A 19,462-nucleotide genomic window follows, 5' to 3' on the forward strand; every position below is an offset into this window, starting at 1 on the left:
TTTTTTTTTTTTTTTTTTTCCTATGCACACATTTGCGTACATGGCTGCCAAGTTTATATAGCTTCACTAAATCATGAGGAGCAGTCATGGTTTTATATTTTTAGTTTGATCAAATTACTTGTCAGGAAAACTTGCGAGCTCTTCCTTAATTACTGTATTTTACTTAATTATGTAGAGAATATCTGGCATTCTTTAAAGTAAACCAGTGAAAATGAAAGCTTATATATATATATATATATATATATATATATATATATATATATATATATAAACCGGAAAGGAAGCTTAGAAAGCAAGATATTTATGTCCTCCATTAATATTTAAACATTTTTCAGCAAGTACAGGATAAGCACATCCCAGCTGCTGAAACTCTCATGATAAACGATGCCCTAGGCAGAGCATGGTTAACACCTAATTCTCAGTCACAGGCCGATCTGTTTGCCTTTTTATGAGCTGTCTTCATGTTTTGCACAACTTGCCTTTTTTCTCCCTCACTACTTCTAAAATGTTATAGGTCTTCAAATTATGTAATACACCCTCATAAAAATGAGCATTTGTTTGAGAGATGAGTTTGGCATGAGCTGAAACTATTAAATCTATACGTAACTCAGTTATATTTTAGTCAAGGAAAATCTCTTTATTAAAGGGTAGAGATGAAAGTGTCTTTGTTTCTTCATCTTACTACAGAATGAAAACAATGCAGATATGACTATTTTTGGTACGTTGAACTTTCTGGACCACATTAGCTGTTCAAACAGATTTTGACTTTCTTCTCTCCCTATTTTGAGCAAGCACTGTGAGCTTCTCAGCATGATGGTGTGAGGTGAACTGATGTTCTGACGCAGATCAGTAGGGCATCTACTCCCATACACCTGAAAAGAAGTCTTTTCCTTTCTCTTTTCTTCTAGTTCACAAGTACCTTTTGTTCTACAGTAGTCCTAAAATAGCTATATTGTCATTTTAATAACTGTTCTTTTGGTAGCATCTGCCATTTAAAAAAATGGACAAAGAGACACATCCACCCGAAGCATTACAGAAACTCATATCATTGATGCAGAAAAGCAATCAAACTAGTCATATTACTTCAATTGCAAACTCTGTGAAGCACTTAGTGCCCCTTTGTCCTCTATCTGCACGCTGTATTGCACAGTTGGATTCATGACTGGAATTCCTGAGCTCTACACAATGCAAGTAATAAAAAAAAAAAAAAATGTACTAGGAAAGTAGAACTGCAGCAGCTCAGGGGGTGTGTTTTGCTTTGTTATTTTAATTTAAATGCATTCTGATCCTATAAAGTAGTGAACAATTCTGCAAAGACTGGGAGGTGTATATCCAAAGTATCAGAGCCTTGGCAGTTTTAAGGATGGCCCCTACTGGTTCTATCAAAGCATAAGAAAAATATCCCTGATAACAAAGTCTGTTGATTCCAATAAAAGTTAAGCACTCTTTAATAAAAAGGGGAATTTCCCAAAAGTAAATGTTTGCCAAACAATATAAATGAGATTTAGCTATGATGAACTGTCATGTTAAGTAATCAAACAATAATGCGTGATGAGTTACAAAATTATTAATTGGCTGAAGGAGATACACTTCAATATGATGTACATACTGTTCTCTCCTTAGTCAAACAGTGTAGCTTCCTCTCCTGAACACTGGTTGTGGTGTTTTCTTATTAAGGGAGAAAAGTAAGGAAACTAAGAACTTCCTTCTCTCTGTTTCTGAAATGTACCCCTAAAACTCAAGTAATCACTAGTAATAAGCTAATAAATTTCATTGCATTTCTGCACTTGCTTGTATATAGTTGTGTATGTGTAGCCTTGGGACTGACAAGCGCTGCTTAGAACATTGCCTTAACATTTGACAGAAGAATAAAAACTCACCTAATAACCCAAAGAAGTGTTCAAATGTCTTAAATTGTAAAGAGCAACAATGCATGACTAAGCTTAGAAAATTAGGTGGTATGTCTTTGCACAGTGAATCCCTCTGTGTGTAAGACAGCCTCTAAGACCAAAAGAAAGACAGCAGTGAGGTCTGTTACCATTGTTGCTGAAATAAGTAGTTCTTTGGACAACTGCATTTGGTTCTCTGAGTGACCATAAGCCAACTGCCACACAATACTTAAAAATAAACTTGGATATTTGATTTGCACCAATTGACAGGATTCTTACGTGCAGATTTCTAACAACACAAAATACAGTTCAAGTGTACGTCACCCTGAACTGTAGGATGGAGTTAGAATAATATTTCCCATCTCGTTTTCCTTCCTTTGAAATTTCAGGTGCTTGACCCAGGGAAAGGATGTGTGACTAATGCTTTTGTGTGTTACATTTAACTGCAGGTGACATAACAGTCCCTTAAAATCACTATAAGCCAGTGAAATTTAGAGCAGCTACAAAGTATAATTATGAGTTGGGGCCATGCCTGGAACATGCATGGCCCAGAGGCTGGTGGCTGGCTTTCTGCCGCTTACAGCCTTTCTTGGCTGTGCATGTGTGCTGCTTGCAGGCAGAGCCACCAGGAGCTCCCCTCCTGATGGAGGCCAACAGAACAGCACATCTGGCTGTGGGAAGTCACTGGGAGAGATTTCTGTCCTTAAATCTGCCTGTGTCAGACTGCCTAGGAGTCCTATCGCAGGAATCTGTCAGAGTTCTAAGTAGTTTCTCTATCCCTAGCTTCTTGTGCCCTTTTCCAGAAGTTTCCTTGTACTCAGTTTTGTTGATTCAACTGTTTGTCTCACTGCTCTCTAAAGTACATAGGCAAGCGCAAGCTTCATGTACTCTTAGGCAGCACAGCTGTTTTCAAAACTTTGTCATTGTCCTGTAGTTTATGGGCTTTTCAGTTGTGCTGATGCAACTGCTTGTGCAGCCAGGCTGTAAACTAGATCCGGGCAACGATCTGGGTTATAAACTTAAAGACTTGTTGAAATGCGGCTTTGTTGTAATTTTTTTTTTCACACTCATCATTTCACTGATCTGGCTTCTGATGTTGTCAGGCAAATAGCACAACTGAGAGGACAATGAACTGCATTGAAGAAGAAATTGAGAATGGCAAAGAATGACTGGAACCAAACAACTGGTGGGTTGGGGAGTCTCTGAAAGAGCCTCTTAAATCAAAATTGCTGTTGGTGGAAGAATAGTATGAGCAATGGCCTAACCCAGCTCTGTCAAAATAATTTGGTTTATAAGATACTTTCCTATTAAAAGTGTTTAAGTTAACGAGATCATTTTGACAGAACTGGGTTAGGGAGTGACTCTACGTGTAGTTATGCTAGCAGCACAAAGGTCTAGTCAGGGCATATGCCCTAGGCACCACAAGCACAACCTTAGCTACTACCGTGGTAGCATGTCTGGTGTCTGTCTCAGTCTACCTCTGCTTCACAGTGAGATAGAGAACCATTTTTTAATATTTTATTTTATTTTGCATGGGAGTAATGTTTATAGAAACAAATGAGAAATAATTTTGTTCTTTTGCAAGAGAAATATGAGATGGTTGCTGCTTAAAATCAAAATCAGGTACAATGTAGTGGGTATGTGCTAGAAACAGGGTGGGTATGTTGCAAAGTTAGGGGACAAAGATGATTTGTTGGTTATGGCATTTTAATCTATTCTGATAGACTTGGGTTTTGTTCTGCTTTAATGACAAGTTAAAATGTTCTTTGAAGTTCTCTTATGAGTAGGAATTATTAATCCTACAAGACCTTAGCTTTTGTGGGAACAGAAACATGGAAAGGAGAGAAATGATAAGAAAAGGAGGAGGGGGAAAAGATCGCTTGGATGCTAAGAATGGAAATGCTAAAAAGTATAAACTATCTATGCCTGTGTACAGCCTCTGAACATCCCAAGCTTGCAACCCTACTGAGAGGGGAAATGCAATACCTGGTCACAACGTGTGTGAAACCTGTGAAAATGAATACTTAATGAATTTCAAACAAAGGGAGTCACACAATGTACATTTTTGTCAAGGGCGTATTATTAACCTTCTTATTTTATTCTCTTATCCTTTATGAAAGCCATTACCCACAGCTTGAATTATTTTGCAGGAATAGCAATCCTTATTTTTGTTAGAAATTAAATTCATTCTTTTGGACATAAAAGCCTGTGTAGGTCAGATGGAATTTCAAGGCTCTAAAGGAAGCATGCAAAATGTAAAGGCTGTCTGCCTTCTGTCCAGGAGCACAGTGCTAACTGGAGCTCTCACGGTGATCGGTAAATGACACCTCTCATCAGTTAGGGGATGCTGCTTCTGTTGTGATGCAGATTAGCTCATACTGAATACGCAGCAAAGGTAAATATAATGGGTAAAGAGATCTAAAACATTTCCGTTAAAACTCCATTGAATTTATGTACCATTTACCTCATGATTTTGTGGTAGTTTGATACTAATCTTCTGAATGAACTTTAAAGGAGTCATTTAATGCCCATAATCTAAAAGATTCTGTAAACTCTACAAGAAAGTTGTTTTAAGCAACTTTTGTCTGGCATCTCTTTTGTAATTTCTGTATTTAAACTACTGCTTAAAAGATACGGTTGTTGTAAAGTTTGTAACAGCTACTTAGCAATTGTCAAAACCTACCCTAATAAAACAGTGAGGTTGAGTGACTTAGCTGTTACTTACAGTCAGAATGATTAATCAGGTAAATTCTAAGTTAAAGAAAGAAAAGTCTTGGTTGCAAATCATGAAATAATCCCCTGTCTTTTACGTGAAGAAATACAGGAGTGGCTGTAAAATCTTCTATGCTAGGATCGTGCTGTAAATCAATGCATTAGCCTTGTGATAAAGTGGTTTACATGACAAGACAGATATTCTGTGGTTTGAAATCTAAAAATAAATTGATTTTTTAAAGCTTTTTGTGATCTTGCTCTGCTTCTTTTTCAGCGAGCAGTTCATATATTAAGTCACTTCTACAACTTTATTCATCTTTTTAACATTTACTGCATTCCAGTGTCCACTTTGTAATGCCACAGGATGATTTTAAAAGCACCATAATGAAATTACTTGTTTCACATATTCTAAAATTAGCTGTTACAAATACACCAGCAACCATATAATTTCCCACTCTGCATTACACGAAATGAGAACTGTCATCGTTCTGAATATCTGTTATAACTGCCTACTGTCATACTTGATTCTGACTTTGTAAAGGCAAATAACTTATGCAACTACATACATAAAATCTACATAGATTTTAGTTTGTAAAGAGGTCACAGTGTGTCTTATGTTATTTCAGAAGTCAGTAGGGTAGAGTTGCAGTGTTAGCGTATAAACTTGGTAGTCACTTTTTGGTTTGTTCTTTTGTAAAACTTGTACAGTATTAGGCATGAATTGTGCTCCAACATACATTTTCCTGCAACAGAATAATATTTTCCTAGAAATTAGTTCATCAGCACAGAGTAAGTGGAAAACAAACTGCTTAGCTTTATCCTTGTTTCCACCTACGTTATGCGTGGAGAACCAAGTTCACAAATACCGTCTTATGTTTTTGAAATGAGACAGTTCTCTGACTTTGCTATCTAACATGGTGTTAACATTTTCTTTCATCTTTTTGATGCAGTCTTTAAGTTTCATATAGCACTTTCCCTTGTTAGAGATGCATGGTTGATGAAGGCTGTTTTGTATCCAGTTTTGGAGGATTAGTGTTGTGTCTCTGGTTCTACATATCATGCACTATGCTGGGAAACCACTTAAAAGAATGATTAAGTTTTATTAAAGAAAACAGCCCAGAGGCATTTGAATACCTGGAAATTCAAAGTGAAAATTATGCTTTTATCAAAAGCAACAGAATTTTATGAGGATGGGAAGACTGATTTAACTGTTGTCTGATGCTGGTCCTCTTCTGTTTGCTTAGCACAAGGCAGCTTTGGCCTTACTGCAGTAACTTTGCTGTCATTCCAGCAGTCATTGCTTCTCTAGACCCTGGTGTAATAGCAGAAGGGAAAATACTCCTGTTAGCTTTCCCTGACTGCAAAATCTCCTTTTACAAGTGGCTATTTAGAATGTTACAGTAGCCTGATTCAGAAACCGTATCACTTGCTCCTACACATCTAATCCAGCGGATTATAACTGAACTACTCGGTACTTATTGCTTCTTGTAATAACCTATATGAAAATGCAGGAATAAGTATTTAATGGAGAAGAAAAATCATTTCCAAATTTGTTAAAGACATTTGAGGATGGTACAGTCTTCATGCACTGCACCAAGTAAATGCCATGACTGACAGAGCAGTGAATTCCAAATAAATCTCTTTCTCAAATTAATCTCTAAGGGCTCCAACAGTCTAGGTTCAATTGTAGAGGTACGTACCCAGCTCTACTGCTGAATTGTGGTTATAGTCCCCTGCAGTACACAGATGCATGCAAAAGCGCCATCACATTATTTCATTTACCCTGAACTTCCTAGCAATTGCCTACTTTCCTGTTGGTACCTGAGAATTTCTTCCTGTTCCATGATCACTTGTATTTACATGCTTGCGTAACAGTATTCTGTGCTGGATTGTATCACTTAGTGAGGTTTAGTGAGATTGTGTGTGCATTATTGGTGTTTCCCTTGTGCTTTTGATTCAGTACCTTAAGGTATTGCTAAATAGGGAACTACTATGAGGATGGTTCAGTCTGATGGATTAGAGCTATTGGCTATGACCTAAATGTGACTGAAGTAAGTGAAGAGTAACAGGAAGTCTGGGGGGGGAATGAGGAGGGGTGTGCTGAGGTGAACTTAATGCTTGCCAGAGATTGAGAGAGGCAGCTTGAAAAGCAAATATCCTGTTCTTGCTTCAAACAGAAATGTTTCTGTGAGCATCATAGTGTTTTATCTCATTTGTTTCATCTCTTTTAGAAAAGACAGCCTGTGCAGATTAATTAGGAAATGTTTTCAAAAAGCCTTTTGAATATGAAAAAGGTGCTTTAATTTATTATTATTTGGTCTTGTGAATACAAAGAAAATCTACAGCAGTTTCAACTATTGCTAAGTAAGAAAGTGACCCACTTTGGTCCATTATAAGGCTTTCTGGAACTACAGAGTAACATTCTGTCTGTTTCTGGTGGGCCTCCATTTCTGGCTTAAGGATGGCTTTGGATATAAACACCAAAAATACTTAGCTATAGAAAGGCTATTAAGTTGTGATTTCTGTTCATCTCCCTAGCTTTGAATTTAATTTTGTGTACTGGTTGAAGATGACAGCCGTTGCTCTGTTATACTGAGATTCTATTTCTCCTGTGTTTCAATTCTTGCTCCACTGAAAAAAAAATGGTTTGTCACATTCTTGGTACGTGTGTGCATGTGCAAGGCCACTCAAGTGCACAAGAGCTCCACACAAACAAAGTATTTAATGTTGCCATTGCAAGTTTGTCTGCTTCTCTCTTCTGATACTTTCTACCACTGCCCCAGGAAACATGGCAGAAAGTGGCAGCAGTAGCCTTCCTTCAGTTCCCTAGCCCAGAGAGTGTCTTGGTAGATCCTTTCTGCTGAGTGATTTGACGCTTGTTCCTTGTGCTCCCCTCTGGGGTTTGAAGAAGCCTGAAAGATGGGAAGTCTTTCTTCTCTCACATTTTCCCCAAAATTTCCTCGCAAAAGCACACTCTCCATTTCCTTTCTCTCCATCTCAGTTAGCAGTGAGATGTTTCAAACCTACATGGTTACTTGTGTAATGACTATTCACCTCATTCTGGATGCGTTGTTGAAGTGCTGCGCTATTAGGTTACTGTTCTTCCATGGCACTTGAGATATTGAGTTTTAGTTTGATAACAGCTCTTCTCCCCTTTTTTAACAAGACAAGTTTGTCACAGTTTCAGATTTTCATGCAGTAGATTTCACAGCTGCTTTGGCAATTACTCAAGTTTAAAAAACTATCTTCTTGCTTTGTTTGCTTTTTAAAAAACAGCTAACATATATTGACATTATTCACATTTTCAGATGTTTTCCTCCTTGAGTTTGCCTGAATCCAAAAAAATAGAAACTGTAACACGCACTGTCAAAAATAACAACACCCCCTCCCCCCCAATGTCTTTGTAGTCCTACAAAAATCCACTAGAAACTCATTTTAAAGGAAAAAACAGCCTAAGGTATAGTGTAAGCTTGTGAATACATAGTCTTACCTACCTTGTAAACAGTGGTTTCTCTTGAGATTGCTTGGATATGAATCAGTCAATGAAAATGTATCAGGAATCTTTTTACAAAACTCCACTCTCATTAGAGTAGCTGTAATGTAGCCCTTCTCCCTGTGCAACACTGCATTTATCTTGCTAAGTGATCTATGGCTGCATTTCACATTTTGCCTATCAGCGTGGCATTAGCAAGCCCTGCTATGTTAACTTGCTTGTCCATTTCAGGGAATATTTAGACTGAGTTGAAACCTGATGTGGACTTCTAATATGTGGAGGGGTATGTGGAGAAAGGGAGACAAAATGCTCCCAAGTGCCTGTGATGGAGAATGTCTTTGAAATAAAATCTGAGTGTGTATTTTGTCTGAAAGTGAGAGAGATACTGAAGATCCTGGACTGCAGATGTGTGTAAATGAGCTTACTGGGGCTTTGGTAGAGATCTGGTTTGGGAATCATGGATTTCACAGTGGAGTTTCCAGCTTTGTTCCTCTCTTGAATTGTGAAGGTTTGCTGAGCTGTTGTGCTGCTGCAGGTTACTGATATGAACATAGAACATACTACCAGAGCTTTATACATTTACCGGAAGTAAATCTTCTTTTCTTGTGGAGGAAAAGAGGATAAGTCTGCATGCAAGGACATCATTTTATTCATTTTTTTGTTACTTGACACATTAAGTGTTTGTAATTTGGCTGTATGTATAAAAAAACTATAGTGTAGTAAGGGGGCCTGGAACAGCTTCAGGTGCCAAGACAAACTGCAAGTAAAATGCATTCCTGAGTGTTTGCAAGTACTCACCTGAGTCTTCTTTGGCTATTTCAGGCAATGGAGGAATTCACACAGTCACTTCATTATCTTTTTAACCTGTTTAATGCACTCTAGCATTGCATATTTCAAATTTAAATCCTAGCAAGTTTTACTTGTGATGTAAAAGTAAGTAAGAGTTTTAAAACATTTTCCTAAGCTCCTAAGTCATTAATTTGACATTTGTTTTTTCTTCCCCTGACAGAAATCCTTAATGACTGGAAAACTCAATGGATCATTTTTTTATAATCTAAGCTATTTTTATGTTGACTGTGCTGTAAACACATGGAGGAGCTGTAAGTAAATGTTCTGTACTGCATGATGAATTGGATTGCTACAGTCTGGAGGAAAGCAAAATAATAATTTCATTTCTGTGGTGATTTGCGTAGCTTATGGTACAATGCCAGAAAGACTAACGGAAATGCTTATGGATACATGGACTCCATTAATAATATTATGGATTACTGTACTTCCTTCCATTTATATGGCTCCAATGAATCAATCTCAAGTACTTCCAAGTGGATCCAGTACAGGACTAAAAAGGCTAACCGAAGAACAAAGAGTTTTGAACCGTTCCAAGAGAGGCTGGGTTTGGAATCAAATGTTTGTATTAGAAGAATTTTCTGGACCTGAACCAATACTAGTTGGCCGGGTAAGGCAAGATTTTTTTGTTTTTCTTTTTTTCTTCTCTGAATATAAGCGTATAGCATGTGAAGGTCTGCTGTCATATCTCTCTGCTAAGGAATTCAAGTTTTATGTGGTATATAATTATAAAATTTTCTGTTCATTAATTTGAAAAGCTTACTTCACTTACAGTCATTTTCTGCCTCCAGCTTTGCTAGAATTTCAGCAAAACAAAGAATCAAAATCACAGGGTTCTAGTTTACAGAGAAGTCCTGCTATACATGCTTATTTATTATTGTAGTCACAGATTTCATAATTTAGTTTCAAGGTTAGTAAGATGAAAAGACCAGAAGGAACATTATGCTTTTCCTTACGTTCTTGTTTGACTGTTGTCTTAAACTATTGATTATTGTCATGCATTAGCTTATTGGTATCAATGTGTATTACCCCTGTTCTGTGAATCAGACCTGCACTTTCTCTTAAATGTGATCATGTTCTATCTGCATTCATAAGGAGTGAATTACCTTAGAATTACTGTTAGGAAAGTATTATCTGCTTCTAACTTCATCTGGCCTATAGTGAGCAATTAAAAATACCATGTGTGTTTATTGCTAAATTTCAGTTCCTTTTAAATAACTAAATACATCATCACCGTGTTTCCCAAACACTAAAATGGTGTAAAACAAACTAGCAAACAGAAATGGTGGATGTCAATAATCTCGTGATAATTTTGGAAAAATGAACAGTGTGTAGAAAGTATAATGTAGGGAGTATCAATTGCTATAGCAGTTGTTGAAGAAACTACATATCATGTGTGTTCCTGAATTTTTCCTAATGCAGCCATTCCTTAGTCTAAATGTAGGGTCAGACAGAATAATGAACTTCAGTGCCTTTTGAGTGCTATGTTTATGTGTAGATCAGGTATTGTATATCTGTTTTCATTTGTATTTCTATAGTTGGTCACTCAGTTTCAGAGGGACAGTGACATGCTTATTACAGATCTTAAAATTATTTCTTATTTTCTCCAGCATATTTTTTTTTATAATGTTATATTTATAAAATATATTTTATAAAATATAAAACAATGTTTTATCATCTTTTTTAAAATGATTTTTAGTTGCTTTTCTCTGGCTGTGGGGAATCCCAAGTTTGTACTTTGTGGCAGTTTGATTTTCAGAATGTATCCAAGTCCTGAGATTTCTACAGTATAAGGTTTTGTTCTGTTTGTTTTGGCCGGGGAGGAGTTGGTTGTTTCATTTGTTTTTTTTTTTGTTTTTAATGAATATAATGTCCTGAGTTGTTCAAGTCATCAGTGAACAGAAGCAGGGGGGTTAAATTAAGCCAGACTGATGAAGACATTATCCCATCTTCTGCTGGCATTTCAAATAGAATTGGATGCTCTGAAATGCTGTGAGAATCTATTTGTTGAGACTGCTGTCTAATTAAAACACTGCATGATTTAGATGAAAAAGAGCAAAAAGTGAATCTCACAAGGAAGAAATCCATGGCTTACTCCAGAAAATAGCTTAAAATAATTTTGTAAATCTTGCCTGAGCTTGTCACTCTATCCAGGTAAATGCAGAAAGTATATACACACAACAGCAAGCAGTTAAAAAAGCAATGCCAGCTAAAGCAGACGTCCATATTTGGATCATCTGGAGCACAAGAAGCAGCATCTGGGTATAGATGTGGTTCTGTGCCATTACAGAGGCAGTGCTGCTTGTATGTTATTTTTAACATGTTCTTAGTACTCCAAATAAATATGTTTCTTGATAGTTCAGTACTTCAAAGAGAATGTTGTTAAAGCAAAGCTCACTATGTAGGTTTGGGTTGCACATTTTGTCTCCTTCCTCACTCTTAAGGGGTGTAGATAGTAGTTTTCATAGTCACATATAATTGGAATGAGCAGATAATTAGCTGATCTAGTTATATAAACACAAAAATAAGTGTTTGGGCTAACAGAAATAGTGTATGCACAAGTATAAATTTGATATATGCTTTCAAATACACCTTCAGTGCCCACTTAGAGGGAGAAGTAGTATCTCTCCTAAGGCTGCTTGTGTTTTCCAGGAAAAGCGGCTTCAAGATGCAAAGACACCTCTTTAAAATGTGTTGCAGTATACCCAGAATACTCAAAGTTGCTTATTAGTTTCTATTCTGCATGAATATGTGTTAATAAATGTGTTCCCAATGTATTTGCTCTAGTAAATGAAATAATCTGCAGTGAGACTAATAGGAGGATTTTATGTGTATTCTTCTGTAAAGTGTGGTAGTTTCCAACAGTGACAAGGAAAGGGTGGGAAAAAATCTTTTGCTTTTGTTCTTGTACTTCTTATCGGTTTTTAACATCACTTTTCACCATTAGTTTGAGTACGGTCAAACTTAAACTTAGGCAGCTCTACTTGAGTTCTCACATCTGCTTAAAAAAAATAATAATATATGGCATACAAATCCATGCTTCCTCTGTGATTTCAGAATCTGAGGTTTCTTGTTTCCTTTTTTTGTCTGTATTAATATTGCATTGCATTTTGACAGATGGTATCATAATAAATTCCATATTGTTTTGATCTATTCATGAAGAAAAGTATACGTGCGTTTTTGAGACACCTACAAAGTAACCTTTTTCATGTTCCTGTGACATACTCAGATGAGTTTGGTTTTATTCACAGCACTACAGCGTAGGAAGGTAGATTCACAAATATCCTTTTTACTTCTCTTTCTTTTTGTGCTCCTTCCGTAGAAACAGGTAAGAACTTTCTAAAGCTATTCGATCTCCTTTAGAAGACTCCACATACTGCACATTGCTGTCAGCACTTTGCAGGCCTCCCAGTGGCTGACAACCTCATTCAGCTGTGGAGTGATATGTTTTGTGACACTGCATGCTGTCCCTGTGGACTTGATTAGTTAGGAAGAACTTTTACTTGATATACACTGCTGCATTTTCTCAGTCTCCTCTGCATGCATTTACAGCACCATAGCAGATGTGCTATGAAATCTGTGGTGTAGCAAATGCTCCTGTTCCTTCACTGGAGGCAGCCACCGAATTCACAATGAGATAGATAATATCATTAAGAAGCTTTAGGAAAGTAGGTTTGGGGAATATCATTTTAGCTCCTTCTTTTTATGATACATGAGGGTTTTTTGTCATGTTTTAAATGGGATAGAGCCCAATTTAATAGATGTTTTCAAGCAAAAATTCCAGGACAGTGAATGAGTTAACAGTTGTGCTTTGTAAGTACAGTGCACAGAGTAGAACATAGAAGGGAATGAAGGTGACAGAAATCATCCCTAAATCATCAGCAGCACTAAACAAATTAGCAGTTAAATCCATACATGGAAAAACACAGCCTGTCAGTCAGATTAGTGCTGTTTCCGTGGTATCGCTTCTCCTAGAACATTCCAGAGAACTTTTCATTTACCTATTTCTAGTCTCAGGGTAATATTTTGCATATTTTGCATGCTAACTGTTATGAGAGATTCATAAAATGACCTCATCAGGTGAGGCCAGCACCTCTGTCACAAGCACAGCTGCTGTGCAGCATCTGCAGCGTGTGGTTGGCAACAAGGCTGTGTTAGCTCCTGAGAAGTTACTTAGAAAACTCTGTGGAGGGATAGAAACAAACCAGAAATTAGTGAGATGCAGAAAGAATGTGGCCTGGTCAGCTCTTCCCTGCAGTGGTGTTTCACGTAGTTGTTTTTAATCTGTGACCAGGGAGCTTTTCTTCCTTCCTTCTGATGTAAATAATATGTGTTTTTTCACTCTCTTAAATGAAAAACTTTTTTTCTTTATTGTTTGTAGAATCAGGGAGCTAGGCAACTCCTTCCAGTCAGAGCAATGAAGCTTTTTCCCTTGATATATGGGGCTTAGGTTCAGGCCTTTACAGAAGTAATTTTCCTGTAGGAGGAGCAGTAGAGAGGCATGATGTTTTTACAGTTAAGTGCTTCAGGCTGTGCTACTGTAAAAGTCAAACCTGGAAATGCAGAGAGCACTTATAAATAGCTTCAAGCTGTAAGTTCTACATTATAAATGTTTTATGCAATCTTTGAATTCATTGCCAACATACATTATATCTCTTAACAAGTAAATGGTAAAAATTTTATTTTTTAAAAATTTTAAATTGTTCTGTTGCAGTCCAAACGATACATAAATGCAAAGTAAATAACGTTTTAATTAAACAAATTCCTTCCATATGTTTTTTCTTTTGATTCCTACATAGAGTTTGAGATTATAATGACTGCCTGAAAATGTTGCAGTATTCAAGATGCAAAATAGAAATATATGTAACTAAGGATCTCATTACATTCGGGATAAATTATGTGCTGTTTCCCTGACTGGAAGGAATCGTGAAATATAGATGTAGTAAAACTCTAGTGTAGTTTTCATGGTGTATTATATTGTTCTAAGTTAATGGACTTTGTAAGTTCTCACACTTAAAACAGTAGGCATCAGAACGCCATAAAGGTTGTATTTTAATTTACACTTGTATATTTACTAGCTATGATTCAAGTGTATGCTATAAAATATTAAATATCTGAAATGTTGCAAAGTCAACATTGCTTTCTAAGCCCTAGATTTTTGTTGTTTTGCAACTGTAATTATACACTAATTTGCCTATTTATGTTTAATAAACTCCCAGAAGTCAAAATGTGTCATTTAATTTTCTGCAGTATGCTTTATGGAAAATACAAATTCTTCCTGCCTTTTTTTTTTTTTTTGTGCGTAGAGATGACCATATACTTCACAGAACCCTCCTGTTTCCATGCTCTAAGTCAGCTTAGTCAGCAGGAGTATAAGTAGCTCAAAGAAAAGCATGTAATAATCAAATATTACTACAAAGCCAATAAATGTAGTATACAGCATTTTATGTAAGCATGGTGAATGCAGTATTTTTTATTAAATATGTATGTATTCTTAAGTATGCACAAATTTCTTTTGTTTCTTTTTTACTAGGTGCAAGCTTTGAGAATTTTCTTATAAAACATTAATAAATTTTAACGAGGACAAATAGTTTGAACCATAAATCTCATTTCAGTATGTTTCAGGGAGTACCACTGACTAAGGCTGAACACTTTCATGCTCCCCGATCTCCAATCTTGAGATTTATAAGCACAATTTAAGTAGAATTGCAGCTTAGTACACTTGCGTATCTGCTAATGCAACTGAACTGGCAAGAGTTTCAAAGAGGGTTTTCATCAGATGACTCCTATGTTTCTGCTTTTTGCTGGTAGAACAGTAGTGTAAGAAAGTGGCAAATATCAGTATGTAGAAGTGTCTGAGGTTTTTTATTAACATCAGATTGCTTATGAATCTTGCTCAGTAAAGTGTTCACCTGCAGAACACCAGGCACCTTCTGAGCCATCTGTATTTTTCTCTAATAAAGTGAGAACATCTCTGTGTTGTGATTCACATCTTGAATTTTAGACTTCAAAAACAATAATTATAGAATAGCTTTTAAAGGGTTGTATTGGTTTTGTTTTCATTTTAAACAATGAAGATAAGAATGATATATGTATAATCTATGTAATAATACTTACACATTTGGGTCTCCTGATGTTACTTCAATGTTATCATCACTAACCTTCTTATATTGTTCTGATGTCACAAAGATTTCTAATCTTCTGAGGGAAAAAAAATAATTAAAGAAATAAGAGTGAGAATTGCTTTTGCTTGTGAAGAATTAGAAGCTTGTTAACTTTCACTCAATGTATTGATCTAAACATCTTATCTTTCTCTCTATGAATTGAAATGTTTTCCAAGCATGTAGGCAAAATGCTGAAGTGACAGCATGAAAAACTAAGCAGAGCTTTCCACGTGATATTGTGCAGATGCCCTATGATTGTTTGATCTTTCCAACATTGGTTTTGCAAATGGTTTTCAGTTTCTACCTATAGGTCCCACCCCTGGTCCTTTCAGGATGCTTCCATTCTAGCTGTAAATTTAACTGCCAATTAGTGCCAATTGAGGTTTTGTGTCTGATAAAAGTTTGTCTTTTCTCAACTGGGCAAACAGATTTCCTATAAGCCACTGGAAAGCTATCAAATAGGAATAACTTTCCATAAGTGACTGGACACGTTGCCTTTTGATCAGTATGGAGAAATACTTTGTGTCTAATTAATTTAGTGTTTGTAGGCTTCCAGACAGATCTGTGGAATCTAACTGCATAGTATCTCATAAGCTGAATTACATAGAAATGGTTGGTCTTTTAGGTGATGGTCTGCTCTCTCTGTTTAGTTTGTAATAAATACACATTCACAGTCATCACAAGAAAATATTGTTTGTGAGTGAAAATACCAGGAAAGAGTTTGCAATTTTTTTTTTCTTGAAAGTTTAGTTTTAAAAGTTTTTTGTTTTTTTTTTTCTAAAGTGAGAGAAGAAATAAGAGGGAATAGCACACACTGTACAACCAGGACTTCCAGCTGAGGGTATTTTATTTGGACAAAGTCAGAGCTGCCAATGCTGTGTGGCCTAATGTGGATGTGAAGCAATCAGCTTAATTGCAGAGATAATTTGCTGCAATAAGTATTTAAGGTAATATATAAAGGTAACTATTATTTAAAAGTAACGTGTAGAGCATTTGGCATTGAAAATAAATGTAGACCATTTTCTTGAAGATATTTCTGCAAATATTTATGTATCTGAATAGCCTCTTGGTGATCCTTGAGGAACACCTGTGGTGATGCAGTATGAAATAAAGCGTTCCTTTTTCCTGAGGAAACTCTATTAGTGTAAAGATTCCCCTTCCATAATTTCTTTCAAAGCCTTTATTTTACAGCACTCATGCCAGCAGCTACACAAAAAAGTATGTGCAGTTTTCCCTGGAGACTGTACCACTCCTGAATTAAGTGGAGGAATCATTAGGAGCAACACAAGGAATCCCTTTTCTTGTTTCAGGGTCTGAGCTCAGTAACTTACACACTCAGCCTCTGGTGAATAGAAGCCAAGCAGAGGGTTTGCGTTTCAACTTGATGTGCTGTGCATTGCTCTTAGATCGCCTCAATGAGACGGAATGTACAAAATAAAAGACTCACTCAGAGACAATCACTGGAGGCAAGGAGCTCAGTTACAGATAGAATCCAAAAATGTATTTTATTTCTTAGCAGTTCAGAGAACCCTAGTCATCTGCTGGCTTAAATCCAGAAACCACCTTATCTCATTTTCTTTTATACTCATTGAAAGAATGACTTACATGGAATGGAGATATAGTCACCAAGGAAGGAAAGGTAGATTTTATTATATGTAGAACTGATGGGAAGCATCAAGGTGTGAAGAACCAAGATTAGGGAAGCTTTCTGAGGGAAGGAGTGAAGAACCAAACCATAGCTCTTTTGTCACATTTTTTTCTGAGGTCACCAAACATTATTAAGAGCTGTGCATGTTGTACATTCAAATTTAAGAAATCAGAAAATTGAATTGAATGGAAAATGAAATTCATTTTTTTCTTAATTTGGATAGTCTACAAAGTAATCATTCAACATGATCCTGTGTGTCATAGCACGATGCAGAATGCCTAGCTGTGATATTATTCAGCTCCAACAGCTTAATGAGGATCTACCATATTTTTACACAAAAACTTTTCTATATATAATTACCAACATAATTACTATTAATTTTTCTTTTTCTTTTCTTTTCTTTTTTTTTTCTTTTTTTTTTTTTTCTAATTACTGTGTAGTCTGAAGCATTTAAAGTCAGCTGCTGGCACACTTTCCAAGTCTTATTGTTGTCTTGTCACAATGACAAGAGGTAAAATGTTTGTATTTCTTCCTCCACATGAAATCATCTGAAACAAGGCTTAATGCCAATACAATATTTCAAATTATTAGGTTATTTCTGCTAATTAATGGGTCTTGATTAATTCACCCACATAATTGATGGAATATTTGGTAAACTAAGAGCAGGTGCTGATTCAGAGATACACACAGACTATTACTCTTTATTGAATTTTCATACAACTGAACAACAGTACACAAGTGATTAAACACATATACCAGGAATTTACCTGTCAGAAAAAGATTTACAAACAGAATTGAAATTTAGGACCCATGTATTCTTTAAACGAATTTCAACATGGACTTGATTCGTTAGTGAGTTTTGGAAACATCATACATGCTCTAAAAGAATTTGTGGAGGTATTTTTATATAGTGAACTACAGCACACGAGTAACAGTGCACTGTGTCAGTAAGTGTGAAAGCTGTTTATGCTGCATTTGTATTACAAAACCTTAGCCACAGTTTTTCTCCATTTTGTTGGGTAGGAGCCAATTCCTGCCTCAGAGCTGTTGCTGCAGTGAATAGGATATGCAGATTGCAACTGAGGAGGAAAACATACATGCAGAAGATTGTGAGCAGAGAAGTGATTTTGAATGTCTGCAACTGTATCTTAATTCCGTGGCCTTACTGTGGGACAAGCTTTCTGATCCTCTGCTGTTCCCTTAGATCTGGATGTCTCCTACAAGCTAGTGATATTGTTACCGAGTGCAAAGGGTGAATATCATTGGGAAGGCTGAGAAGCCACGTAATTACTTCTAAAGTGTGTGGGACATTCTGGAAGAGATGTATACTATGCAGTCTGAGAAAAATTTACATTATATATTTAAATTCCCTTTTTTATATATATTTAATTTTTTATTATTATTATTTTTTTAAAACTACATTGTATGTTAAATTCACTGTCATTGCCTTGAAGTAAAGAAAGAAAATGACTAAAACTCTGAAGGGTTAGACAGAATTAGGCTTCTTGCTCTGTGTAGAAAGCAACAGTATCGATCATCCCATTAAGTAATCATTTTGTAATTGAACTAAATTCTGCCTCTCCAGAAGACCACCTGCTTGTTACTACAAATTACAGATAAGGGAGCAAATGCTAGGAATTGGGCAGTATGTATGTATAAGTAAATCTTGGGATTTTTAGGAATACACTTTGTTAGTGAATATTTCAATCTAAATCAAATGGGTGAAGCAGAAACACCATAATGAACAATTAATCGTGGAAAAAAGTCTGACAGAAGCAAAGCAAGTTGTTACTCTGCTAACAGGATGAGAGGTCTATTCTGAGGCAGATGGCTCACTGCAGACATTTGAACATGCTATTGTTTCATACTATGAGGTGAAAAAATAATAATGCTGTTCACAGACATCTCATATGAACAGTTAGAAGCACATCTGTAAATTCTGCAAAATGCAGAAAAATTGAGAGACATTAGATATGTTTGCCTAAGCCTAAAGCAAGCCAGTCTGGCTTCATTTTTTTGTAAGCCTCAAAGAAGTGTCTTTGAGAGAGGAAACCTCTGATGTCCCTTTAGCTGAGGCAGGTTGGAAGTCTGAAAGAATATAAATATCAGTTCTGCTGGTAGTCTGTGCAGTATGTAGGGCTCTGAGGATCTGTGTAACACGGGAGAGTTGAGACTGCTGTGGGACAAAGTAACCAACCCCTGGAGTCTTTTCTCTTCATAACCTTCCCAGTGCTATAACCTTGGTGTACTCTTAGGGAATTGGTATCTTTCATTGTCCCCATGAGGCCCTATCAAAAGAAATCTCTCAGCGTCGTTTGAGAATTCTCAGGAAGACCAAAAACCCCGCAATAGTTAAACCTTAATCTATTCTTTTCTCAGCCACTTACTTTATAAGTATCTTGTCCTTTTTATGTACTTTTTATGCCATATGTGATACATTATGTAATGGGGCTTGAATTTCTGCTTTGTGAAGCTGTATGCCTTACAGTACTGCTTATAATTGATATAAAAAAAATATCTTGGGAGGGGTGAGGGAAAATCCAACCTTCCAGATACATTGTGTTCTTTCAGATCTAATAGACCAAATTAATTCCAGATTTGGTTAGGAATGTCACTAGGCAGTACATCTGTCTTAATGCACTTACTGCAAAACCTTTTATACAGTTTGTGCAGTGTCTGGTGGAGGCAGGGAGTTGGGGGGGGGGGGGGG

At 36.4% G+C, this 19,462-nt stretch overlaps 1 protein-coding gene across 9 annotated transcripts in view; it reads left to right on the forward strand.

Annotated features, from left to right (window-relative positions):
- Nucleotides 1-9,100: 9,100 nt before the first annotated feature.
- The window catches only part of CDH8 (cadherin 8), a 121,566-nt gene continuing 111,204 nt past the window's right edge, over nt 9,101-19,462 (forward strand). For all 9 annotated transcript variants that reach the window (XR_004308655.1, XM_032447060.1, XM_032447061.1 and 6 more), the window contains exon 1: nt 9,101-9,550. Coding sequence is in view for 8 of the 9 variants with exons in the window: in XM_032447060.1 (XP_032302951.1) it covers nt 9,299-9,550 (252 nt within the window). In the remaining variant the exon portion in view is untranslated. The remainder of the gene's footprint in view (nt 9,551-19,462) is intronic.

This window comes from Coturnix japonica, chromosome 11 (genome assembly GCF_001577835.2).
Source record: "Coturnix japonica isolate 7356 chromosome 11, Coturnix japonica 2.1, whole genome shotgun sequence".
NCBI classification, from domain to species: domain Eukaryota; kingdom Metazoa; phylum Chordata; class Aves; order Galliformes; family Phasianidae; genus Coturnix; species Coturnix japonica.